A 22,868-nucleotide genomic window follows, 5' to 3' on the forward strand; every position below is an offset into this window, starting at 1 on the left:
CGGTGCCCCCAGTGTCTCGGTTCCCCTCCGGTGTCCCGGTGCTCCCCGGTGCTGTCCCTTGTCCCTTATCCCGGTTCCCCCCTGGTGTCCCGGTTCCCCCCCGGGTGTCCCGGTGCCCTGCGGTGCAGCCCCGCGTCCCCTATCCCGGTGCCCCCCGGTGTCCCGGTGCTCCCCGGTGTCACCAGCTGCTGTCCCTTGTCCCCTATCCCGGTGCCCCCGGTGTCCCGGTGCCCTCCGGTGCTGTCCCTTGTCCCCTATCCCGGTGCCCCCGGTGTCCAGGTTCCCCCCCGGTGTCCCGGTGCCCCCCGGTGCTGTCCCTTGTCCCCTATCCCGGTGCCCCCCGGTGTCCCGGTGCCCCCCGGTGCTGTCCCTTGTCCCCTATCCCGGTCCCCCCCGGTGTCCCGGTGCCCTCCGGTGCTGTCCCTTGTCCCCTATCCCGGTACCCCCCGGTGTCCCGCTGCCCTCCGGTGCCGTCCCTCGCCCCGCGTCCCGGTTCCCCAGGGGGCAGCCCCGCTGCCGGCCTCTCCTCTGGGTGTCCCCGCGACCTCCGTGCCGGCAGGGGGCGCTGCGCCGCCGCCCCCCCGAGTCCCCGCGGGCCGCTCCCGGTGCCGGGCGGGGCGGGCGGCGCGCGGGGACGCAGCGTCCGGCGGCCATGGCGGAGACCGAGAAGCTCAACCTGGACTCCATCATCAGCCGCCTCCTGGAGGGTGAGCGGCCCCCGGCCGAGCCCCCCCGGCCGCCCCCCTCCGCCACCGGGCCGCCCACAACGGCCCCGCCCGCGGCGCTCAACGGGCCCCGGGGCACAACGGCGGCTTCCGGGCCCCGCGACGGCACCGGGGGGGGAACGGGAGCGGAGGGGGGGGGTGAGGGGAACGGGAGGGGGGGGGGGAACGGAGAGGAGGGGGGGGGGAACGGGAGGGGAAATGGGGGGTGCGGGGGGGCACGGACGGGGCTGGGGGCGACCACCGGCTCCGTTACCGGCTCCGTTACCGGGAGGGGGGGGGAGCCGCTGACCGCAGCCCCCCCCCCCGCCGCGCAGTGCAAGGGTCGCGTCCCGGGAAGAACGTGCAGCTGACGGAGAACGAGATCCGCGGGCTGTGCCTCAAGTCGCGGGAGATCTTCCTGAGCCAGCCCATCCTGCTGGAGCTCGAGGCGCCCCTCAAGATCTGCGGTGAGCACCGGCACCGGGGGGGCACCGGGATGATGGGGAGGGGAGGGCAGGGCCGGGTGTCACCCCCTGCTGTGTCCCCCCCCCTCCAGGGGACATCCACGGGCAGTACTACGACCTGCTGCGCCTCTTCGAGTACGGCGGCTTCCCCCCCGAGAGCAACTACCTGTTCCTGGGCGACTACGTGGACCGGGGCAAGCAGTCGCTGGAGACCATCTGCCTGCTGCTGGCCTACAAGATCAAGTACCCCGAGAACTTCTTCCTGCTGCGCGGCAACCACGAGTGCGCCAGCATCAACCGCATCTACGGCTTCTACGATGAGTGTGAGTGCCGGCACGCCGCCGTGCCCCCCTCCCGCCCCGTCCCACCCACCTTTCCCCACCTTGTGTCTCCCCCGTGCCGTCCCACACTCGGCCCCGTGTGTGGTTTCTGTGACCAACGGGAGCCCCTCGCCACCCCCGTGCCCGCCCCGTGTCCCCATCCCACGCTGTGTCACCCGGTGACATCCCGCGGGGCTGGCGAGGCTCCGTGGGGGTGTCCCCGGCACCCACACCGCTGCCTCGCAGGCAAGCGGCGCTACAACATCAAGCTCTGGAAGACGTTCACCGACTGCTTCAACTGCTTGCCCATCGCTGCCATCGTGGACGAGAAGATCTTCTGCTGCCACGGAGGTGGGCACGGCCCCTCTGGGGCAGCGGGGTGCTCTGGGGAGGGGGGTGTCTCCCCCAGCAGGGCCTGACGCCCCCCGCCCCGCGCAGGGCTGTCTCCCGACCTGCAGTCGATGGAGCAGATCCGGCGGATCATGCGCCCCACGGACGTGCCCGACCAGGGGCTGCTGTGCGACCTGCTGTGGTCCGACCCCGACAAGGATGTGCAGGGCTGGGGCGAGAACGACCGCGGCGTCTCCTTCACCTTCGGGGCAGAGGTGGTGGCCAAGTTCCTGCACAAGCACGACCTGGACCTCATCTGCCGGGCACACCAGGTACCACCGGAGCAGGGGGGCTGGCTCTCCTTCTGGGGTGTTTGCTCTGGGGACACCCCGGCTCCCTATAGGCAGGGGTCTCCAGGGGGGTTTCCCCTCAGGAGGGGACTTTTGGGGTCTTGGGGGCGCTGCCCCAGGGATGGTTGGGCTCCGTAAGCTTGTGGAATGGAGGCGTTTGTCCCGGGGGACACTGCAGGCAGGGCGCAGGGGGATATCTGCCCCAGGGCAGTGGGGTTGCCCCAGCTGAGCCCCGAGGCCCCGCAGGTGGTGGAGGACGGCTACGAGTTCTTCGCCAAGCGCCAGCTCGTGACCCTCTTCTCGGCGCCCAACTACTGCGGGGAGTTCGACAACGCGGGCGCCATGATGAGCGTGGATGAGACCCTCATGTGCTCCTTCCAGGTGGGCTGCGGCTCGGGCAGGGGGGGGCGGGCGGGCCTGCAGCTGGGGGAAGCGGGGGGCGGTCGCCTGCAGCCCCCCTCACTCATCCCCTGCCCCCCAGATCCTGAAGCCGGCCGACAAGAACAAGGGCAAATACGGGCAGTTCAGCGGGCTGAACCCCGCCGGCCGCCCCGTCACCCCTCCCCGCAACTCTGCCAAAGCCAAGAAGTGAGCACCCGCCGCTGGGGCCCGGGGCCCGGCCCCCCATCAGGTCGCTCTTCTTTCCATTTATTTTTTATTTGTAAGATCCTGCCCCCCCCCCGCCACCCTCCACCGAACCAAAAGCCCCCTCTGGGGCAGGGCCCGCCGGGGGGAGTGGGGCAGCCCACCCCTGGGGCAGCAGCGGAGGGGGGGGCAGGAGGCTTTTTTTGGAAATAAACTTGTAAAGGGTCACCGGGGGGGGTCTGTGTCGTGGCTTAGGAGGTCTGGGGGGGCACATCCTGCATGCCCGGGCAGTGCCAGCTGCCGCAGCGGGACCCCTGGGCTGCTGCCAGGGGGCACCGGGGGTCTCAGCACTCGCCATCGCTGTCCTCTGCCAGCACCTCCTGGCTGGGGGCCGGGCTGGGCCCCCCCGATGTCATCACCGAGCCGAAAAACAGCGAGCGGAACTGGGGGGGGAGAGGCACGTGTCGGGGGGGGAGCACGCCCAGCCCCTGCCCCCCGACACAGCCGTGCCTGTCCCCCACCTTCTTGTGAGGGGGTGTGCCTGGCACAGCTCCATCCTCCTCCTCTTCCTGCTCCTGGGGGTCGCTTTCTATGGGATGAGGGGTGCGCAGGGGGAAGGTGGGGCTGGGAGGTGCCCCCGAATCCTCCCCGTAGCTTTCGGTTTCCATGGCAATCATGTAGGACTCGAGGTCATCGGCGAAGTCATCCGAGGGGGCAGGCGCGTGGGAGATGCTGCGTGGGGAGACGGCGGGTCAGGGGGGGTGGCGTGGGGGCCATTCACTCTGGTCCCTACTGCTGGCAGCGGTTACCCGTTGGCTGCGGGGGGCTGGGAGCTGCTCTCAGGGTCCAGGAGGGTGGCCAGGACCAGGTGGGCCTCCATCAGGGGGTCTTCCAGGCTGAAGATCGCCGGCCTGGGGGCACAGAGGGGCTAAGCACAGTTGGGGAAGCACAGGGGGAGCTAGGACGGCTGCTCCTACCTGCCAGGCGCGTCATAGTGGATGGTGAGGGGCAAGTTGGAGGCCTCGGCGAAAGCCAGGAGTCCCTGGGCGGAGATGAGACCGGGTGAGACCCGAGCGGGTGGGGGGGGGAGGACGTTTGGGGGCGGCCCCCGGCTCCCGCTCACCCGAAACTCCTTGAGGCAGAAAGTGATGCGGGAATCCGGGACCACAGCCACCGCCTGGAACTCATCCGGGGCCAACCACAGCTCCGTCACCATCGCCTTGCCCAGCTCTGCGGGGAGGCCGTTAGGGACGCGGGGCGGGGAGGCACCCCCCGGCCAGCCCCCGGCCCCCCGCTCACCGGCCTCATCCTCCACGTAGCTGCGCAGGCTGATCCTGCCCCCGGGGCCGGCCGCCAGCGTCACCTCCGCCAGCGTCTGCGGGAAGTGGACCACGGCCTCCGCCAGCACCCTGGCGGGCACGGGGCGGGCTCAGCGCTTTGTGCCCCCCCCCCAAAACACAGACAGACGTCTCCCCGCAGCCCCCCGCTGCTCTCACCGTGCCGGCGCGCAGAGGCTGCTGGCGCAGCGCTGCGTGTCGAAGACAGCCTGCAGCCGCTCGCACTCCTGGAAGGCCAGGTTGTGCGTCCGGGTGATGCCTAGGGGGGGGTGACAGGTGGCTTAATGCAACCGGGGCGGCCCCCCGGTCCCCTCCCGGTGCCCCCCCCCCCACTCACCGTACTTGCAGTGCAGCTGCAGCACCAGGCGGCTGGCGCGGGGCCGCAGCAGCAGCAGGCAGCGCTCCACCGTCTTCTCCAGCGCCGGCAGCGAGCGGAACACGCCGAGGAAGCTCTGCGGTGGGGGGGGGGGGCACAGCACAGCCGTCAGCCCCCGGGGGGGGTTACCGGGGGGGTCACCGGGCGGTCCCCGGGGGTCGCTCACCTTCATGTGCACCTTGCAGCGCGGGGGCGCGGCGGGGGGCCCGGGCTGGTAGAGCTGGAAGAAGAGGGGCGCCAGCAGGAAGGAGGCGAAGGCGGAGCGCGAGGGGCTGGCGGCCCGCAGGGACAGCTGGGGGGGGGAGCGGGCCGTGAGCGGCGGGCACGCACCGGCACCGGGGGGGGGTTTCGGGGTTTGTCCCCCCCCCCTCCAACCGGCCCCGGTGCGGCCCCGTCGCGGTGCGCGGCCCCGTACCCCGCTGCCGGTGGGCTCCAGGTACAGCTCGTCCCCGATCCGCGACAGCGCGTGCACGGCGCGGCCCAGGGCTGCGGGAGCGGGAGCGGGGCGGTCACGGGGGGGCACCGGCACCGGCACCGCCGCTCCCGGTCCATGCCCCCGGTGCCGGTGCCGCGCTCACCTCTGACGTTGCTCCCGGCGATGACGCACTTCATGGCGGGGGGCACCCCCCGCCCCGCCCCCCCCCGCCTGCCGGTGCCGCTCCCCCCCCCCTCCCGGCCCCGCCGCTCTCTCCCGCCGCGCCGCCGCCGCCACCGGCCCCGCTCCCGCCCGCCGCCTTCCCATTGGCCGCCCACCCCCCTCCGACCCGCCCCCCGCCGCCGCGCGATTGGCTGGCGCGGATGATTGACGGCGCGCCGGCGCGCCGCGAGCCGCTGCCCGTCACGTGACCGCGGGGCGGGGCCCTTCGCCCGTCTCCCTCCGCCCCGCCCCGCTCCTCGGCGGCCCGCGAAGGGGCGGGCCCCGCCGGGCCGGCCGCCGTTCTATTGGGCGGCGGAGCACGGGCGGCGCGGCGGATTGGAGGACAGGCGGAGCGACGTGCCGCGCGGCCAATGGGGCCTCGACGAGCAGAGGCGGGGCGACGCCGGCCGCGCTCCCCTCCGCCGGCCCTCGGGCCACCGGCCCCCCGCTGCCGGGCTCCGGGGCCGGGCCGGCGGGAGCCTGCCCCGCGTGGGGCTGCTCGGCCCCGGGGCACGGGGCGGGGGCCAAGGGGCGGCACCGGGTGGCCCTGGGGAGGGGGGGGGCAGGGCTGCGGCTCCCCGGGGCGAGCGGGACCGGGCTCGGGACCGGACCCCAAAGCAGGGACCCCACAGTAGGGCCCCCCCCGCCCGTCCCGTCCCGTTACCGGGGGAGCCCCGCGGAGCCGAGCGCTGCCCCCATCGGCAGCTCCCGGGACACCCCCCGGGGGGGAAACGGGACCCCCTGCCCGCCACGGGGGGAGCGGAGCGCACGGGGGCACCGGGCACAGCCCCCCCGGGACCCCCCAGCGCCAGGGCTGGGGCAGCGCCGCCTCCCCCCCCCATACACCCCCCCCGGTAGCCCCGGCAGTGCCCGGTGGCCCCCTCGCCCCAAGCCGCTTCGCTGCCCCCCGGGGGCGCTGAGCGCTCAGCCCTGTGCCGGTGCCGTTTCTCCGCGCAGGGGCTGTCCGAGCAGTTTGGGGTGGGGGTGTCTGTATTTAGGGCTGGGGTGCTCTTGTTGTGCTACGGGGATGCGGTTGCTCCGTGCTGAGCCCCAGCGAAGCCACCCTCTGCCTCCCAGCCCTCGCAGCTGCCGTGCAGGGCTTTTGTTTTATCCAAAATTTTTTTGGGGGGGGAGCCAGCGCAGGCAGGGCTGCGCCCCTTGGCATGACAGAATCCCCCTCTGCCAAAAAAAAGGGGGCGCGAGGCTCGCCTCTGCCCCGGCACACGCTGTGGGTCGCAAGGGGAAGGGGCTGGCCGCGTGTCCCGAGCATTTCGGCCACTGGTCGTCCCCCCCCCGGTGGTGCAGCCGCCCAGCCGAGCCGTCCAGGGGGGCTCTGCACCGTGCTCGGCCCCCAGGGTCCAGCCCAGCGCCCCCGGCCCGCTGAGGGGTCCGGCAGCCTCCATTTGCAGAGCGGGGTCGCTCCTCTCGGGGCAGGTTGATCGCAGCCCAGCCGCCTGGCAGCAGCCTCGCAACATCCCCGAGCAGCCGCTCGCGGGGCCGGGGGCAGAGGGCTGCGCAGGGCGAGGGCGGTGGGCGACTGGGGCCGGTCCCCGGGGGATTGGGGCCGGTACCGGGGCACTGGGGCCGGTCCTCGGGGGATTAGGGCCGGTCCCCGGGGCGTGGGGCCGGTTCCCGGGGGATTGGGGCCGGTCCCCGGGGACTGGAGCCGGTCCCCGGGCGAGTGGAGCCGGTCCCCGGGGAATTGGGGCCGGTCCCTGGGGCGCGGGGCCGGTATCCGAGGGGTTGGGGACGGTCCCAGGGGGGTTGAAGCCAGTACCCGAGGGATTGGGGCCGGTACCCGGGGGATTGGGGCCGGTACCGGAGGACTGGGGCCGGTACCCGGGGTGCTGGAGCCGGTCCCCGGGGGATTGGGGCCGGTCCCCGGAGGATTGGGGCAGGTATCCGGGGAATTGGGGCCGGTCCCCGGGGGATTGGGGCCGGTCCCCGGGGCGCGGGGCCGGTATCCGGGGGATTGGGGACGGTCCCAGGGGGATTGAAGCCGGTACCCGAGGGATTGGGGCCGGTACCCGAGGACTGGGGCCGGTACCCGGGGTGCTGGAGCCGGTCCCCGGGGGATTGGGGCAGGTATCCGGGGAATTGGGGACGGTCCCAGGGGGATTGGGGCCGGTACCCGGGGCGCGAGGCCGGGGCCCACCGGGCACGGGCGGCAGGACGGCAGCGATGCGCACCGGGAGCTCCGCCGGCAGCCGGTGTGGGGGTGAAGAGGGGGGACACCGGTGCCCCGACGGCGCCGGGCCGGGCGATGCCGCGGCCGCGCTGCCGCCGCCGCCGGGGGCTCGGTCACCTGCCGCGGCCCCGGGGCAGCGCCGAGAGGTCCCGTCGGAAGCGAACGGAGCGAGGCGAGGGGCGGCCGGGGCGGCGGGGCCGGGGCGGCGGGGCCATTCGCCGTCCCTCCGGCCGTCCGGCCGTGCCGCCCCCCGCCCCGCACCGGCCGCCCTTCCCCGGCGCTCTGTCTGTCTGTGTGTCTGCCTGCCTGCCTGCCTGTCTGTCTGCCTGCGCCGCCTCTCTCCGCCTCTCGCTCCCCCTTGCCCCGCGGCGGGGCGGCAGCCTGGCACCCCACGCCCCCCGCGCCCCCTCGCCCCTCGCCCCTCTCCCGTCGCTGCCCTCCCCGCGGGGAGCGGGGCCGCCAAATGGGAGCTCCCAGCCCGGCCCCGGCGCAGCAGCGCGGCCGCCCCGCAGCCCCCCTGCGGCCAGGACCCCCCGGGCCGCCGCCCCCATGGATTTCCGAGCAGGTAGGAAAAGGAGCCCCCCGCCCGCCGCCCCGTCCCGCTCCCCGGCCACTAACAAAGGGCGAGCGGCAGCCAGGGCCCCCCCCGGGAAGCGGGGAAGAAGGGGAGGGGGGCGTGAGGAAGGGGTCATTCCCCCCAACCCCCGTTTTTTCCCTTCTCCGGTGTCCCCCCCCCCCCCTCCCCGGTTCTGGTCCCCGTCCGCTGCCCCGCGCGCGGCGCCCGGTCCGGCCACAGCCTCCCCAGCGCGGCCGCGGAGCCCGGGGGGAGCCCGGGGGAGAGGGAGGGGAATGAATGGAGCCCGCTCTTGTGTACAATTGCATCAAATACATTCTTGAAAGCAACCTGGTTCTGCTTAACACTTGAATTTCGGAAAAAAAAAAAAAAAAAAGGAAAAAAAAAAAAAAAGGGAGGCAGCAGCTTGGAGAGAGGGTGTATGCGAGCTCGCGTTTTTTTTATTCTTGCATTCCTGGACACCAATCAAAAGAGCAAATCAAGGGAGGTGGAAGGGGGAAAGGCAGTGAGCGAGGGAGCCGGAGCGTGGTGCAAACCGTGCACACACTCACACACCAAAAAAACACAGCCCAGACAGCTTCTTCCACCTAACACCCAAGCAAACACAAACCAAAACAAATAGGGAGAGGAAAAAAAAAAAAAAAAAAAAAAAAAAAAACACCCGAGCGAGCGCGAGCGAGTGCGAGCCAGGGCAGAGGAGAGCAGGCAGGCTTCGCCGTCAGCGCGGGGCTCGGGGCTCGGCGCAGCACCAGCCCCACGCCCGGGCTCCTCGCGCCCCCTCCAGCCCCGCGCCCTGACTCTACTATGCTAAATGTGGCCGGGGAGCCCCCAGGTAAGAGCGAGGGGCCGGGGGCAGGGGCGGGGGGCTGCTGCGCCTGGCGCGGCTCGCTGTGCCGAGCCGCTGCTGATTTTAATTTGATTTGATTAAAACGTCTGTCTGGCTTTGGGATTGATTTAAGACTTTCCCCCTCTGCCTCTTTTTTTTTTTTTTTTTCTTTTTTTTTTTTTTTCCCTTTCTCTAGTTCCCTCTTTTCCATGCATGTTTGTGATTACCAGGGAGGGAAACGCCGCTTAGCACGGAGAATTAAAACCCAGGACTGACAGAGGGGAGGAAAATGAAAGTCCCTGGGACTCGGGGGGCAGGAAGAGCCGCTTCTCCTGCCCGGGGCTCACTCGCGGGGCAGGCGGCGTGAGCGCAGGCATGTGCTGCAGCCTCCGAGCCCCACTGGGACGTGGCTGACGCTTTCGGGGGGCGCTGGGGAAATGCCCCCCTCCGCAGAGGGAACCCGGCACGCCGCCACTGCCCCGGGGCTCCGGCCACAGCTGCCGGATGGCTTTGTTACCCCGGCCCTGGCGGCTGGAGCCGCCCCGGGGGCCCTGGGAAGACGGGGGGCTGCCGGCCCCATGGCGCGGAGGGGCTGCGTTGGGGCTGCCTGGCGCAGAAAGGAAGGGGAAAAACGCTGGAAAACAACCCTTAAAAGGTCAAACTGTGGGCGCTGTCGGCCGGGCTCCCGCCTCGCTGGGCGCGGGGCTGGGGACACGAGGCCGGGGCCAGGTTTTGTTCAAGCTCCCGCGGAGCCGGCGCGCCTCGGGGGAACCAGAAAAGTGGGGCCGGCAGCCGGGGGCTCCGGCTCCTGGCCCCGTCGCGCCTCTGAAGCCCGTCCCCAGCTCGGTGGAGGTGGCGGGGAGCCGGTGGCACCAGGAGGCTGCCGGCCGCGGCCTGCGGTCAGCCCGCGGCACAGCTCGTGGCGGGTGAGGGAGGGAGGGGGATGCTGAGGGCCGGCCGCCGCTCCGCTCCCCGTCTGAGGCTGTCCCCAGCCCGGCGATGTCCCGGGGACGGGGCTCGGGGATGCCGGGCTCCCACCAGGAACCGGTGTCCCCGCGCCTCGTTAGCAGGCTGCGCGAGGGCACGGTCCCCGCGCACATCTGGGCTGCATTAGCCCCAGCCCGCGAGCAGCCTCTGAAGGGAAATGCAGAGGGCTCTGCTTACAGGGCTGCGCCGGGGGAAGATTTATGCCCTGCTAAGTGGCACATTTCGCCATAAATCACCCCCTTCCCTGCGCCCACCTGCCCTGCTGCCGGGAGCTGCCTCCTCCTGGGCTGGGGGGGGCTCATCCTCGCTCTGTGGCCCCTCGCGTGCCCGCCAGGTGCCCACGCAAAGATCCCAGCAGGCACACACAGGGACGTGCTTGCGCCCACCCGCCCTCAGCGGCGTAGACGGGGCATCTGGGTGGCCAGCTCTCCCACTTGTGCCAGCGAGCCACCGGGCTGGCAGTGCCGTGGGTCTGGCTGGCCCGTGGATGATGAGCCCTTGCCTGGTGCTACCGGGGCAGCGGGGCGCGCATCGCTGCCCCAGCACGTGAGGTTTCCCAGGGCACAGCCATCCCCACCTCGCCTGCCAAGCGTGGCGGCTGCTTCCCTGCACACCCGCCGGCAGCGTGGCACGGGGCGGCTGGAGGGAGATGCCAGCAATGGCGGCGGGTCAGGGGCTGACGGCACCCACGGCACCCATGGCACCCACGGCACAGGGCTCGGTGCTGCCATGCGGGCTGGCACCGGGAGCCCCAGCTGGCCCCACACCCCCAGTCCCCCCCTGTGCTGGGAGCTGCCGCTCCCCTCCCGGGCTCGGCCCCCAGCTTGCCGTTTCCGCTCCAGGCCGGAGAGGGGCCAGGCTGCCTTTGGCGCTGGGCTGTCCCTGGCTCCGCCGCCGCTCCCATAAAAGCTCCCTCGGCTCTTTGTGCTGTGGCTGCAGGCACAGCCGCCTTGGCCCTCGGCGCCACAGGGGACGCGGGTTGGGGTGCCTGGCGTGGGAGGGATTTTTGGCACTGTCAGCCCTCGTGCCAGGAGTGCCGGATGGGTCAGCGGGCACCCGTGGTGGGTGCAGCGAGGATGGGCACGGGGGAGGCTGTGCCGTTGGGTCCCGCTGGCGTGCGTGGTGGTGCACGGCAGTGCGTGCCGGGCAGGAGCTGCGGGTGCCCTCGGGCAGCACCACGCGGGGCCGGCCCTTGGTGCAGGGTCTGGTTGGGATTAGGGGCCTGCGCCCCTGCCTCCGGTTGAGGGGGGGGGGGGCTTCCATCGTGCCGCTGGCTGGAGCCGGATGGGAAATCCAGGCCCAGCTAATTACTGCCTCGCTGGAGTCTCCCGTGCACGGATGCATTTATAAACACACGGAGGAGACAGGATGTAAACACTCAGCGCGGGCTGCAAGCTCATGCATGGCCGGAGGGGCGCGGGGCCGGGCTCCCCCCTCGTGCTCCCCCGACACCCCTGGGGATGTGGCTTTGCTCTCAGGGACCTGCACAGGGCGCAGCAGGGCAGGCACGCTGCAACTCCTCCTCCCGGCCAGGCCTGTGGCAGGTCTGGGGGATCCCCACTGCTCCCCGCTGCCTCTCACTGCCGGATCTGGGGGCAATCACAGCACTTTGGGTGCAGGAGAGATCAGCCACAGGGTGCCTGCGTCCCTCCTGTCAGCGCTCGGGGACCGCAGGACCTGGCGTCCAGGTGCGGGGAGCAGTGTCCTCACGTCGGGCCCACGGGGCTGCTGTCAGTGTTACAGCCCCGGGGACGCGAGGTGTCCGTCCCGGCCCATCCTGCCAGCAGCATCTCCCGGCCGGCTCCCCGCCAGCGGCTGGCGGCGGCTGCCACGTTGTGCAAGAGCCCGTCCGTGAGGGTGCGCGGGGAGAGCCGGGGTCGGGGCAGCCGGGGCCGCTGCTATTGTCTGCTCCGTCATCGCTCGCGGGCTCCACGCTGCTCCCCGCTCCTCAATGGCGCGCTCACGCTGGCTGCCGCGGGACGTCCCGGCTCTGTTCCCGCCCCGCGGCCGGGCGAGCGCCGCGGAGGGGCCGCGCTCCCAGCGGTGCCGGGCTCCGCCGTCCCTTGGCCGCCAGCCCATCAGATACGGCAGCTCCCGCCGCCGCCTCGCCGCGCTCGGGGCTCTGGGCTGCGCGCTGGTGCGAGGGGCCGGCAGGGCGGGGGTCCCCCCTTCCCCAAAGCCTCCGGAGCCGCTTTGCTCAACACTTTCGGGAAAAGCGGCGCTGGCAGCTTGCGGTCACGCCTGACCCCGGCAGCTCGCTGCCCACGGCGTGCCCAGGGAACAGCTCAGCGCCGCACAATGGCAGCGCCGGCTCGCGGGGGGGGCTGCTCGGCGGGGGGGGGGGGCAGCATGGGCAGGCCCCCCCCCGCCCCAGCCTCATGGCAGGGCTGCGGTTCTGCCGCTGCCTCCCTGCTCCGTGCTGTCCCACGCCTCCAAAGCCACGCGGGTGGTGGCCCCGCCGTGACGCACGGGGGCACGGCCGGGCGAGCTGTCCCGGGGCACTGCTGGCGGCCCCCTCGGTGCCCGCAGATCCCCACCCGTGCGCTGGGGCAGTGATGGGGGGAGGTGTGCTGCTGGCTGGTGCTCGGGGGGGGTTCAGCTCCCGTGGCCCTAGCTCTCCACCTGCCCATGGGGCCGGCCCCGCAGCCGCTCCGTGCTTTGCTTACGTGGGCCGGGAGCATCCTGGCCCCACTCCAGGGCCGGTTTTGAAACCCTCGGGCTCTTCCTCTCGACGTCACTGGGATCCAGCTGTGCCGGCCCCGCTCGCCGCCTGCCCCCCCCTCCCTGCCGGGCTCGGGACTGCGTGGCTGCTGCCTGTGCCGGTGCTGAGCCCTTTTCCACCCAGTGCCGAGCCGTCGTGGCCGAGGCGGGTGAGGGAGAGCGGCTGCACCGCGCTGGGCTTCCCGCTGCAGTCACCCCGAGCAGCCCAGGGCTGCGCCCAGAGCCACACGGCCAGGTCGGTGCCACCGCTGTGATGCCACCACGGCCAAGCATCCCAGCCACCACCCAGCCCCGGACATCCACATCCACCAGGCGCTTCCTGGTGCCCCCCTTCATCCTCATCCTCATCTCCACACTCCTGCAGCCCCGCACCCCAGCTGCCTGCCTGGGAGCTGCCGGCTGCTCCGTCCTCGTCCCCGTTCCCCCCCCGCGCCCCCATCCTGGCCCCCCCAGCTCTGTTTGCCTTGGCCGCAGCAGGGCTGGGGCCGGGTGTAAATCCCTCTCTGGAAACCCGAGCCGGTGGCGGGTGAGGGTCCCACCGGCCCCGCTGCGCAGTGCGGGGCTGCGAGCGCCTGTGCCGGGCTCGGCCACGGTGGGGCCGGGCCAAAGCAAACACCCGGGGGCGGGTGAGTCACCGCCATGCGGCCCCCCCCCCGCCGCCCTCGGCCCACGCTCGCACGCACACTTGCACGCACGCAGCGGGACCGCGGTGCGCCCCCCACGCTCACCGTGCCGGGACCCATGGGCTCGGCCGTGCGCGAGCGGCTCCGCGTGCTCCCAGCGGCATGGATGTGGTGTGGGGGCACGCGGCGCCCATGAGGTCACCGGCACGTGCAAGGGTGTGCGCGGGGGCTGACATCAGTGGCACACGCTGTCACGGTGCGTCTCACGTGTGCCGTGCACAGTGGGCCTTGTGCTTGCGCGGTGCACCACGCTTGCACAGTGCACGGCACTCCTCCGTGGCGCGCGGCACGTCTTTGTGCTGTATCCCACGTCTGCGCCGTGCCTGCCACACGCCTGCAAAGCGTGCCACGAGTTCATGGTGCACATTGCACAGCTGCACAGTGCCTCACACGCACGGTGCCTCGTGCGTGCAGGAGCTTTGCGCAACGGCACCTGTGCAGGGCGCACCGCACTACCTCAGGGCAGCGTGCATCACCAGGGGACGGCATCCCGCGGCCGGTGGGCGCAGCCGGGCCGGGTGCCACGCGCAGGGACTGGCGCAGCCGCAGCCGGGGCGTCCCCACGGGCCCGCGTGCGTCACTGGAGCTTGGCTGCTCCTGGCTTTCCAAACCTCCCGGCAGCGTTTGACGGGGAGTGGTGACGTGTGAGGGCACCGCAGGGCTCCCCGCCGCCCTCGCCTCCCTGGGGGGCCTCCAGGGGCTGCCCGTGCCGGGCAGGGCTGGGAGCTGGGAGCAGGGCCGTGCCGTGCGGGGCCGTGCCGCGGCGTGCCGGCAGTGGGATGTCCCCGCGGAGGAGGTGCCGGGAAGCGCGGCAGGGCGCGCAGCGAGGTGCCAGTTGGACAGAGCCTCCTGGAAGCGGCCGCGACCTCTCGGTGAGCGGGGCTGGCTTTCGTAACCCGCCCTGACGTCAGGGCGCTGGCGTGGCCCGGCCGGCGGTTTCCGGCAGAGGCCTCGGCAAAGGTTGCCCCGCGCCCCAGCCGCCCTGCGGGGTCCTGCCCCTGACCCCTGCCCGGCCCCTGGCTCCCAGCAGGGCAGGGCCAGATGGGATGGGAATGGGGACGGGGACGGGGATGTGGATGTACTGCTGCAGTCCCGCAGGGTGCCCAGCGTGCTGTGATTAGGAAGGCAACCAAGCCCGCTCCGGCATTGGTGGTAGGTGACTCGGCGTTCCCAAATATAACCCGGGCGTCCCGGCGGGAGTGCAGCAAGCAGCGTTTGCTCGATTCCATATAAAGGATTGTTTCTGCAGTCCGCGGTCGGCAGCGCACAAAGGAGAGGCCGTGCTGGGTGGTGGTCCCAGTGGTGCTGGTGGGGACGCTGGGGTCCCCAAGGCCCCTGCTGCACCAGTCCGGGCTTCCCGTGTGGATGCTGAGCGGCTCCGCTCCATGCCCAGACCTTCCCTGCCTCAGTTTCCCCGGGTGCAGGATGAGGCTGGGGCTGGCGGTGAGCGTGCCAGTGGCACAAGGTCCCTGGGGTGGCAGGGCGTCCCTGTCACCGGGTGAGAGGAGGAGGTCTTGGGCGCCGTGGGCAAGCCCTGACCTCCTCAGGGGGGTCTGCATCCCCCCACCCAGGGAGGTGGGGAGTGCAGCAAAGCTCTGGTGGAACCGAGTGGTGCAGCCGTCAGGGTGCTGCCACATCCCCAACACCCCGGGGCCCATCACACCCCACCGGGGTGCCCGGGGGTGTCCAGTTTCCCCCTCCCCGTGCTGCAGGGACCCCCCTGAGGCAGCGCCGTGTCTCTGCAGGAGACTCTTGGGGGATCTTTGCCTTCCTGTGTGCTGCACTCTGCAACCTGCCGGCAGTGCCCGCCCTGAACGGCACGGAGGAGCTGGGCGCCGGCCAGTCCATCCAGAAGACCTACGACCTGACCCGCTACCTGGAGCACCAGCTCCGCACCCTCGCTGGCACCTATGTGAGTAGGGGGCTCGCCCCCCCCCCCCCCCCGGCTTGTCCCTCCCCCATCTTCCTATTGGCACCGCAAGCCTGGGGACCTCCTGCTTTTTTCTGCGTCCCCACTAGCGTGGGGACCCCCCAAACCTCTCCACGGTGCAGCATCGGGATGGGGGTGGGAGTGCACCTGTATGCATGAGGCTGTGGGTCTCCACCCGTGCTGGAGGCCAAGGAAATGCCTCATCGGGAGAGGCACAGGGCGGCTCCCCCGGCCCCTGCCCTCATCCCAGGTCCAGGCATGGGGCGCGGGCATCTGCACACCCCTGGCTCCCTGCCACCGCCTCTCCCTGCCCGCCGGCAGCACCGGCCCACGCGGAGGTTCCCTGTCTCTGCCCTGACGTGCCCCCGGTGCTGCTGGCGTGGCACAGCTGGAGGTGCCCCGGTGCCATTGCTGTCCCCCCCCACTGCATGCAAGCTCTGGTTGAGCTCCCTCGGGTGCTCCTGTTGCTGGGATGTGGGGACACGGTGGGTACAGGAGGGGGAACGTGGAGACCTGGGATGTGGGCTCATGGGGAACCGGGGATGTGGAGCTCGGGGACACGATGCACAAGGGGACGTGGAGACTGGAACACGGTGGGCACATTCAGCAGGGAGCCACGAACCGGGGGTGTCAAGCATGTGGGGAACTGCAGACATGGTGGGCATGGTGCTTGAGGACGTGGTGGGGCAGGGAGAGCCGGGTAGGGGACAGGAACACGGTGGGCACAGCCAGCTGGGGGGCATGGGGATCCAGGCAGTCAAGAGCATGGAGACCAGGGATGTGAAGGACAGGGAGAGGCGGTGGACAGGGGCACGTGGATGCTGGGGATGTGCAGCTGGGGGCCATGCAGAGTGGTGACACAGTGGGCACGGAGCCCAGGGGCACGTGGGCAGGAGGACGCAGGGACACGAGACACGCTGGGCACATGGAGCAATCAGCTGGGGACACGGGGGACAGTCCCACCCCGGTGTCCCCCAATTCCTGACCCCCTCCCTCCCCCCTTGCAGCTGAACTACCTGGGCCCCCCCTTCAATGAGCCCGACTTCAACCCCCCGCGGCTGGCGCGCGCCGAGCAGGTGCCCAGCGCCACGGTGGACTTGGACCTGTGGCGGGGGCTGACGGACAACGCGCGGCTGGCGGCCAACTACCGCGCCTACAGCCGCCTGCTCTGCTACCTGCGCGGGCTGGACGGGCAGGCGGGCACCGCCGAGCTGCGCCACCGCCTCGGCCACTTCTGCTCCAGCCTGCAGGGGCTGGTGGTCAGCATCGCCGGCGTCATGTCCTCCTTGGGTTACCCGCTGCCCGCCGGCCCCGCCGGGCCCCCGCTGCCCCCCGGCGCCCCCGCCGCCCCCAATGACTTCCTCAAGAAGATGGACGACTTCTGGCTGCTGAAGGAGCTGCAGACCTGGCTGTGGCGCTCGGCCAAGGACTTCAACCGCCTCAAGAAGAAGGTGCCGCCCGCCGTGGTCACGCTGCGCCTCGAGGCCAGGGGCTTCTGAGACCCCCCCCCCCCTCCGCCGCTTTGCCAAGGTGGGGGACGGGGCCCCCCCGAGGCCACCCCACCAACGCCTTGCTGTGCCTTAACGGATGGGGCTTCAGAGCCCGACTGCCACCAAAGCCACCCCACGTCCCCACCAACACTACTGTGCCTTAACAGATGGGGATCCTGTCCCAAAGTGCCACCAAGCCCACCCCACGTCCCCACTGCCAGCTCACTGTGCCTTGAGATACGGCGCTTCTGACCCCAAAGTGCCACCAAAGCCACCCCACACGTTCACTGTCACCTCACTGTGCCTTAACGGACAGGACTTCTGACCCCAAAGTGCCACCAAATACACCCCACATCCCCCCCACCACCACTGTGCCTTAACAGAGGGGCTTCTGTCCCTAAGTGCCACCAAAACAGCCCCACATACTCACCGCCACCCTGCTGCACCTTGACAGGTGGGGATCTTGACCCCAAAGCGTCACCAAAGCCACCCTGTGTCCTGTCTCCCCCCACCACCACTGTGGAGATGGCTTCTCACCCCCGAGTGCCAGCAGAGCCACCCCACATATCCATCACCACCTCGCCATGCCTTGAGAGATGGGGATCCCACAACTTAATGTGCTGCCACGGCCACCCCGTGTGCTCACCTCGCCGCGTCCCAAGGGACGGGGCTGCCTCGTGCCCCTGTTCCCAACGCTACTCACCGCCGGCCCCGTGGGGCTGCCCCATACCCGTGGGGCTGGGGGCAGCGGTGCCTTCGCAGCCCCCCCAGCGCCCCGCTGGCCCCAAGGGACCCAGCACCAAGCCCCGCCCCCATGCGATTTAGGCCCCGCCCCTCCGCCCCAAGCCCCGCCCACCAACCTGTGTAGCAAGCCCCTCCTCCCTAAAGAGGCCACGCCCCCTCTGCCCTCAAGCCCCGCCCACCCCGCGGTCGCATAACACCCTGGTGGGCGGGGCCAAAGCACAGGGGGCGGGGCCGGGGGCGGGGCCGGGCGTCTCGGTGCGTCTATGAGTGTTTATTTATTGGAGATGTTATTTATTAGGGTATTTATTGCAGAAGATCTATTCTTGTATTAACGAATAAAAAGCCTTTCTCCAGTGCTGCCGTATGCTGGGGGGAGGGCGGGCAGCCGGCACTCACCATCAGTAGGGACCAGAGTGAACGGGGTGGCAGCCCCACAGCCCGGGGGTGGCGCCCCCATTGCGCCCCCAAGCCGGGCGCTGTGTGGGGGTGCTGAGCAGCATGTAGAGGGTGCCGGGCTGCGGCAGGAAGCCGGCGGCGTGCAGGGCGCGCAGGGAGGGCGCGTTGCAGGGCAGCACGCCGCAGTACAGCGGGAAGCCGCGGGCGTGCAGCTCCCGGCCCAGCGCGGCCAGCACCAGCCCGCTGAGCCCGCGGCCGCGCCAGGCGGGCACGGTGTAGCCGTGGCTCAGGCAGCCCAGGGGGTCCACCAGGCTCCAGGAGAGCGGGCGCCCGCGAGGGTCCAGCAGGCAGGCGCTGGGCAGTGCCCGCACCAGCCCCTCTAGGAAGCGGCGGCTGCGCCCCGTGCCCCCGAAGCTCCACGTGGCGTTGAGCAGCGGGACGTGGGACGGGGACAGCGGCGCCAGGCGCAGCCCCGCTGGGATCCTGCAACGGGGTGGGATGGAGCAGGGACCCCCTCACCCAGTGCCACCTAAGGACGGGGTTGGGGATCCCCGTACCACCCAGGAATAGGGCTGGGGACCAATGGGACACGTAGGGATGTGGGGAGCACTGTGTCACTTGGAGAGGATCGGGGGCCCCCCTGCCACCCAGGAATGGGATTGGAGACACTGATGTCACCTCGCACCCCTCCGCCAGCTGGGGCTGTGCCCAGGGACCCTTGTGCCCTCCCCAGGACCAGCCGAGCCCTCCCGTCCCCACTCACTGCGCACGGGATCGGGGCGGCTCAGGGCTCAGCATCGCTCGGTACCGGAAAACCTTCACCTGCAGCCCCTTGGCCGCAGCCACCTCGCTCACGGCCTCGTGCACCCCGTCCTGCATCCCTGGGGACAGCCCCGTCAGCCGGGTGCCTGGCACGGGGGGCTCAGCGCACGGCTCCCCACCCTGCTCACCCTGCATCTGGAAGGCTCGGCTCCAGTCCACGGCCTCGGGGCTCCCCAGCACCGCCCGCCAGGCGCCCTCCTCGCGGTAGAAGGCGGTCAACTGGTTGGCGTAGAAGTCCCCGGGGTCCGCCAGCTTCTGGGGGCACGGCGGGGACACTGAGCACCCAGCGTGCCCGCCCCGCCCCGGTCCCTTTTCCCCAATTTCCCTCCCCAAGGGGCACCTCTGGGTGCAGGCGGGTGAGGACGACGGCGAAATCGGGCCACGAGTCCACCAGCACCTGGTGGGCCGCCGGGTTCCCCCGCGCCACCGTCATCACGGTCCCCAGCACCTGCAGCGGGGAGGGACGAAGGAGGTCCGGGGGGGTTCCTCCAGTGCCGGTCACCGTCACGGCGATGGCACGGGGGTCCCCGGGTGCCCCCCCAGCCCCGTCACCGGCAGGGAGGCGGGCAGGCTCCTCCGCAGGGCGTCCTCCAGGCGCTGCAGCTGCCCGGGGCACGTCAGGATCCGCATGGCTCCGCACCGGGGCAGGCTGCGCCGCCGCCGCTCGGTCCCCGGGAGGACACGGGGGGCACGGGGGGGCACCGCCACGTGTCCCAGGCACGCGGGGACGGGCCCTGCCCACCGCCCGCCCCGGGCACGGGGCACTCGCCCGGCCGTGACGGCCACCCCGAGACCTGCCGGTGTCACCGCCCGCCCGCAGAACCGGGGTGAGTGCCGCGGGGACCGGGGAGCCCCGGGGGGGCGGCTGGGACCGGGGTACTCGGGGGTGTCCGGGGGTGCCCGGGGGTCCCCACCCGCCCCCCGCTACCGCCGGTCTCCGGGCAGGGCCATGCTGATCCTGCGGTGCCCGGCCCGGCTGCAGCGCCTGGAGGACGCCCTGCGGAGGAGCCTGCCCCGTGCCCTGCCGGTGAGCGCCCCGCCACCGCCACCGCCGGTCCCGGTCCCGGTCCCAGTCCCGGTCCCGGTCCCGGTCCCGACCTCCGCGGGCATCCCGTGCCAGCCAATCACGGCGCAGACGGGCTCCGCCCCAGCCAATGGCAGCCCGGCCTGCTTCCAGCCGGCCAATCCCCTCCCGCGTCCGCACCAGCCCCGGCCGCGCCGGTGCCACCGCCCCTTCGCCCCCTGCCCGCCCCTCCGCTTGGCCCCGCCCCCACCCAGCAACCTGGCAGCAGGCCCCGCCCCCTCCGCCTTCACCGCCCGCACCCCGCAGTGGGGCGGCCATCTTAGGTGAGGGCAAAGCGCCCGGGCCAAGCGAGGCCGTGCTGCCCGAGGGGGGGGCCCCGACGGCCGCCCCGGCGCTGACGCCCGCCCCGCAGGTGTACGGCGCCGTGCTGAACATCAACCGCGGCAACCCGGGGGACTTCGAGGTCGCAGTAGATGCCTGGCCTGACTTCGGTGCCGTGCTGGCGCGGCGCAGCGGAGAGGTGGCTGCCGGGCGCTTTGGGGTGCGGGGCTGTGGCTGTGCCGGGGGGCTCAGCGCTGCCCTGCCCCACAGGCACCAGTGCACGACTCCTACTGGAACCTGCAGGCCGCCTTCTACCGGGATGTGGGAGCCTACCGGGCCCTGCTGGAGACCCCGGGCTGCCTGCGCTGGGATGCCGCCTTCCACATCTTTGGTGGCTCCAGGGCACCGAGGGGCTGGGGTGGTGGGGACACTGGGAGCATGGGTCGGGGGGATTTGGGGGGCTGCAAGTGGTGGGTGCTGAATGGCACTGGGGTGCTGGAGGTACTGGGGACATGAGTTGGGGCACTGCGGGGGTACCAAGGGCAGGGACTGGGTAAGCAGGGTCCCTGGGGAGGGTGCTGGGGGGGGAGAGACGGGCAGTGGGGGTGTCCTTGGGGATGCTGGGGGGCACAGTCGGAATGCATAAGGACAGGGAGGAGTGGGGCACCTGCTGCTGCCACCCCCCAGGGCTGCAGGATGGGGTGGCCACGGTGTCCCAGGACATTGCAGCAGCCAAGGGCGTAGAGCTGGAGGTGACCGAGTACTACACATACCTGCACCCCGACCCCAGCACCCTACCTGAGCCACAGTGAGCACCACCCCCATCCCGGCCGTGTCCCAGACCCTGTCCCATCTCCGTCCCACCACCACCGCCCACGCCCCGTCGCTCTCCCAACAGGCTGGACCCCGACGTGCGGCTGGGCACGCTGAGCCGGGCCCACGTGGAGCTGCTGGACTCGACGTGGGCGTACGGGGGGAACGCGTGGAGCCGCCGCTACCTGGGGGAGCTGCTGGAGCGCTTCCCCAGCCTGTGCCTGCTGAGCCGGGCCGGCCAGCCGCTCTGCTGGGCGCTGACCGACGGCTTCGCGGCGGGGGCGCACGGCTTCACCCTGCCCTCCCAGCGCCGCCGCGGCCTCATGCGGGTGCTCACGGCCCTGGCCGCCCGCCGGGCGCTGGCCCGAGGCTTCCCCGCCTACGGGCACACGGCCACGGGCAACGGCGCCATGCAGCGGCTGCAGGAGGCGCTGGGGCACCGCCGCCTGCCCGGGCTGTGCCGCTTCGTCCTGCACAACCCCGCCCTGGCTCGGGCTGCGCCCTGACCCCCCCCCCCCGCGGTCCGTCCGTCCCCCCGGGGACAAAAAACACCCACAGGAAAAAATAAAAGCAGAAATAAAGCCGCAACGCCCCAACAGCCCCGGGGCCGGCCCTCCGGGGACGGTGTCAGCGCCGGGGGGGGCACAAACAGGAGCCCTTCCGGGGGGGGCGGCAGAGGCAGAGCGGCGGGCGACGAGCGGGGTGAGGGCAGCGGGACACGGCGGGGGGGGCGCGGGGAGCACCGGGGCTGTGCGACGGCGGCCGGGGACAGCGGTGGAGGAGAGGGGGACGGAACAACCGGGGGGGGTCGGGGACAGCACGGGGGGGGCGGTGCCGTGCCGTGCCGTGCCGCAGCCGCCCCGTCCGCAGGCCATGGAGCGCACCGGGCTCATCACCGACTCCTTCCCACGGCGGCACCGGCGGCCGGGGCGCACCGACAGCAAGGCCGGCCCCGCGGCGCGGCGGGGGGAGCGCGGCAAGGGGCGGGGGCGGCGGGCGGGGCCCGCGGTCGTCCCGCCCCCGCGCCCCCCCCCCGTACCCACGCAGGAGGCAGCCAAGGAGCCCCCGTCGCCCCCCCGGGTCCCCCCGGATCTCCTGGACATGCTGCGGAGCTTCGACCTGGCTTGGGAGTACGGCCCCTGCACGGGTGAGCGCCCCCCTCCCAAAATTCATAACGCCCCCCCCCCCATTCATAACGCTCCCCAGTTCATAACGCCCCCCCCCGTGTTTCCCCCACAGGCATCACCCGCCTGCAGCGCTGGGAGCGGGCGCAGGCACTGGGGCTGAGCCCCCCGTTCCCAGTCCGCGACGCCCTCCTGGAGCACTGCGATGACCCCGCAGTCACCTACAGGTGTGTATGGGACCGGGGTGGGCTTGGGGGGGCAGCAGGGAATGGGGGCTGCTCGCTGACCTCCTTCTATCCCCCCAGCCTCTGGCATGAGTACGGGCTCTGAGCCAGCAGAGGGACATGGAGTAAAGAAAGGCCGGTGTGGATGAGGTGGCTGCAGCGTGGCGTGTGCTGGGGGAAGCGAGCCAAGAGGCTGTGCGGGCACAGAGCGTTGCTGCCAGCACCGGGGTCCTGCGGCATGACACCCGGTGGCATCGTGCCGCAGGACCCCGGTGCTGGCCAGCCTCCCCTGCCCTGCGTGGGGATGACGGCAGCGGTGATGCGAGGCGCCCGGTGGCAAGGATGAGAGGGCTCAAGGGGGAACTGGGGCGGGAGGTAGAGGGGTGCTGGCGGGGGGCTTGCAGGTGAGAAGAGGGACAGTGGGGGGAGAGGGACAGCTAAGGAGGAGAAGGGGCGCAGGCAGAGCTGTCCCTTCTGAGGTGACCAAACTGCTCATCCCCCGTTGAGCTGAGGTGACCGGGGTAGAGGCAATGCCAGAAGCGTTTGGATGGGGCCACTTGGATGGCCCACGGGAGCCCGCATCGCGTCTGCCTCCCAGAGGCGTGGGGGGGGGTCAGTCCTGTGGGATTGACTTGATTGTTAGTAGCTTTGCTGTTTAATAGCGTGCAGGATCGTGTACGCACAAATTAATAAAAGAGTGAGTTTGTTAATTATTTAGGCTATCGGTTACTTAATTTATTAGCCTCCTGGCGGGCCGTTGGCACGCCACCGAAGCGTGTCGGCTACGTGCCAGTGGAGCGCTGCAGCCAGCCACCATAAGACCCGGGACCGGCCCTGCACCCTTCAGCCGTCCCGTCCCGCTGTGGGGTCTCCAGGCAGCTCCCTACGTGCGGGGCCC

General features: G+C 71.6%; 6 protein-coding genes across 9 annotated transcripts; 4 read left to right on the plus strand and 2 right to left on the minus strand.

Annotated features, from left to right (window-relative positions):
• The first annotated feature begins 591 nt into the window (after nt 1–591).
• On the plus strand, nt 592–2,981 carry PPP1CA (protein phosphatase 1 catalytic subunit alpha). The gene is made up of 7 exons (XM_082762428.1): nt 592–707; nt 1,040–1,171; nt 1,261–1,491; nt 1,735–1,839; nt 1,927–2,150; nt 2,415–2,549; nt 2,650–2,981. Exons 1-7 carry the CDS (start codon nt 653–655, stop codon nt 2,758–2,760), a joined length of 993 nt encoding a protein of 330 aa, XP_082618554.1. The 5' UTR covers nt 592–652; the 3' UTR covers nt 2,761–2,981.
• A 77-nt stretch (nt 2,982–3,058) lies between these two features.
• On the minus strand, nt 3,059–5,118 carry RAD9A (RAD9 checkpoint clamp component A). 2 transcript variants are annotated; one of them, XM_082762427.1, is made up of 11 exons: nt 5,045–5,117; nt 4,882–4,952; nt 4,633–4,758; nt 4,428–4,542; nt 4,250–4,349; nt 4,053–4,162; nt 3,877–3,983; nt 3,731–3,795; nt 3,563–3,664; nt 3,275–3,485; nt 3,059–3,196 (listed from the first exon to the last, which is right to left on the minus strand). In XM_082762427.1, the coding sequence occupies exons 1-11, from the start codon at nt 5,076–5,078 to the stop codon at nt 3,098–3,100; spliced, it is 1,140 nt and encodes a 379-aa protein (XP_082618553.1). In that variant the 5' UTR covers nt 5,079–5,117; the 3' UTR covers nt 3,059–3,097. The 2 variants fall into 2 exon arrangements, with proteins under 2 accessions (XP_082618553.1, XP_082618552.1); XM_082762426.1 differs by having other exon boundaries at nt 3,877–4,162; nt 5,045–5,118.
• A 3,404-nt stretch (nt 5,119–8,522) lies between these two features.
• On the plus strand, nt 8,523–16,521 carry CLCF1 (cardiotrophin like cytokine factor 1). The gene is made up of 3 exons (XM_082762340.1): nt 8,523–8,697; nt 14,828–14,994; nt 16,020–16,521. Exons 1-3 carry the CDS (start codon nt 8,670–8,672, stop codon nt 16,509–16,511), a joined length of 687 nt encoding a protein of 228 aa, XP_082618466.1. The 5' UTR covers nt 8,523–8,669; the 3' UTR covers nt 16,512–16,521.
• A 985-nt stretch (nt 16,522–17,506) lies between these two features.
• LOC309879054 (glycine N-acyltransferase-like protein 3) lies at nt 17,507–19,163 on the minus strand. 2 transcript variants are annotated; one of them, XM_082762339.1, is made up of 5 exons: nt 19,017–19,163; nt 18,805–18,912; nt 18,593–18,716; nt 18,406–18,523; nt 17,507–18,125 (listed from the first exon to the last, which is right to left on the minus strand). In XM_082762339.1, exons 1-5 carry the CDS (start codon nt 19,092–19,094, stop codon nt 17,645–17,647), a joined length of 909 nt encoding a protein of 302 aa, XP_082618465.1. In that variant the 5' UTR covers nt 19,095–19,163; the 3' UTR covers nt 17,507–17,644. The 2 variants fall into 2 exon arrangements, with proteins under 2 accessions (XP_082618465.1, XP_082618464.1); XM_082762338.1 differs by having other exon boundaries at nt 18,593–18,719.
• Nucleotides 19,164–19,168: 5 nt separating this feature from the next.
• On the plus strand, nt 19,169–21,234 carry LOC309879056 (glycine N-acyltransferase-like protein 3). Its single transcript, XM_082762341.1, has 6 exons — nt 19,169–19,291; nt 19,410–19,491; nt 19,901–20,008; nt 20,080–20,200; nt 20,497–20,617; nt 20,708–21,234. Exons 2-6 carry the CDS (start codon nt 19,414–19,416, stop codon nt 21,126–21,128), a joined length of 849 nt encoding a protein of 282 aa, XP_082618467.1. The 5' UTR covers nt 19,169–19,291; nt 19,410–19,413; the 3' UTR covers nt 21,129–21,234.
• On the plus strand, nt 21,199–22,683 carry POLD4 (DNA polymerase delta 4, accessory subunit). 2 transcript variants are annotated; one of them, XR_014317654.1, is made up of 5 exons: nt 21,199–21,324; nt 21,493–21,769; nt 21,862–21,973; nt 22,052–22,179; nt 22,241–22,683. XR_014317654.1 is itself a non-coding variant. In XM_082762342.1 (4 exons), exons 2-4 carry the CDS (start codon nt 21,496–21,498, stop codon nt 22,074–22,076), a joined length of 411 nt encoding a protein of 136 aa, XP_082618468.1. In that variant the 5' UTR covers nt 21,199–21,324; nt 21,493–21,495; the 3' UTR covers nt 22,077–22,683. The 2 variants fall into 2 exon arrangements, 1 of the variants encoding a protein (XP_082618468.1); XM_082762342.1 differs by having other exon boundaries at nt 22,052–22,683.
• Nucleotides 22,684–22,868: the final 185 nt, after the last annotated feature.

This window comes from Aythya marila (genome assembly GCF_965140915.1).
Source record: "Aythya marila genome assembly, chromosome: 5".
NCBI classification, from domain to species: domain Eukaryota; kingdom Metazoa; phylum Chordata; class Aves; order Anseriformes; family Anatidae; genus Aythya; species Aythya marila.

What these genes read in the sequence shown, in the direction of transcription:
- CLCF1 (XM_082762340.1), top strand. Translation starts at nt 8,670, where the DNA reads ATGCTAAATGTGGCCGGGGAGCCCCCAG. An exon ending in TGTGGCCGGGGAGCCCCCAG is followed by an intron (nt 8,698 to 14,827) that starts GTAAGAGCGAGG and finishes GTGTCTCTGCAG; the next exon opens with GAGACTCTTGGGGGATCTTT. An exon ending in GCACCCTCGCTGGCACCTAT is followed by an intron (nt 14,995 to 16,019) that starts GTGAGTAGGGGG and finishes CCCCCCTTGCAG; the next exon opens with CTGAACTACCTGGGCCCCCC.
- LOC309879054 (XM_082762338.1), bottom strand. Translation starts at nt 19,094, where the DNA reads ATGCGGATCCTGACGTGCCCCGGGCAGCTGCAGCGCCTGGAGGACGCC. An exon ending in GCCTGCCCGCCTCCCTGCCG is followed by an intron (nt 18,913 to 19,016) that starts GTGACGGGGCTG and finishes TCCCCGCTGCAG; the next exon opens with GTGCTGGGGACCGTGATGAC. An exon ending in TCACCCGCCTGCACCCAGAG is followed by an intron (nt 18,720 to 18,804) that starts GTGCCCCTTGGG and finishes CCGTGCCCCCAG; the next exon opens with AAGCTGGCGGACCCCGGGGA.
- LOC309879056 (XM_082762341.1), top strand. Translation starts at nt 19,414, where the DNA reads ATGCTGATCCTGCGGTGCCCGGCCCGGCTGCAGCGCCTGGAGGACGCC. An exon ending in TGGCGCGGCGCAGCGGAGAG is followed by an intron (nt 20,009 to 20,079) that starts GTGGCTGCCGGG and finishes CCTGCCCCACAG; the next exon opens with GCACCAGTGCACGACTCCTA. An exon ending in TGCCGCCTTCCACATCTTTG is followed by an intron (nt 20,201 to 20,496) that starts GTGGCTCCAGGG and finishes GCCACCCCCCAG; the next exon opens with GGCTGCAGGATGGGGTGGCC.
- PPP1CA (XM_082762428.1), top strand. Translation starts at nt 653, where the DNA reads ATGGCGGAGACCGAGAAGCTCAACCTGGACTCCATCATCAGCCGCCTC. An exon ending in CATCAGCCGCCTCCTGGAGG is followed by an intron (nt 708 to 1,039) that starts GTGAGCGGCCCC and finishes CCCGCCGCGCAG; the next exon opens with TGCAAGGGTCGCGTCCCGGG. An exon ending in GGCGCCCCTCAAGATCTGCG is followed by an intron (nt 1,172 to 1,260) that starts GTGAGCACCGGC and finishes CCCCCCCTCCAG; the next exon opens with GGGACATCCACGGGCAGTAC.
- RAD9A (XM_082762426.1), bottom strand. Translation starts at nt 5,078, where the DNA reads ATGAAGTGCGTCATCGCCGGGAGCAACGTCAGAG. An exon ending in CGCCGGGAGCAACGTCAGAG is followed by an intron (nt 4,953 to 5,044) that starts GTGAGCGCGGCA and finishes CCGCTCCCGCAG; the next exon opens with CCCTGGGCCGCGCCGTGCAC. An exon ending in TGGAGCCCACCGGCAGCGGG is followed by an intron (nt 4,759 to 4,881) that starts GTACGGGGCCGC and finishes TCCCCCCCCCAG; the next exon opens with CTGTCCCTGCGGGCCGCCAG.
- POLD4 (XM_082762342.1), top strand. Translation starts at nt 21,496, where the DNA reads ATGGAGCGCACCGGGCTCATCACCGACTCCTTCCCACGGCGGCACCGG. An exon ending in GGAGTACGGCCCCTGCACGG is followed by an intron (nt 21,770 to 21,861) that starts GTGAGCGCCCCC and finishes TTTCCCCCACAG; the next exon opens with GCATCACCCGCCTGCAGCGC. An exon ending in GACCCCGCAGTCACCTACAG is followed by an intron (nt 21,974 to 22,051) that starts GTGTGTATGGGA and finishes CTATCCCCCCAG; the next exon opens with CCTCTGGCATGAGTACGGGC.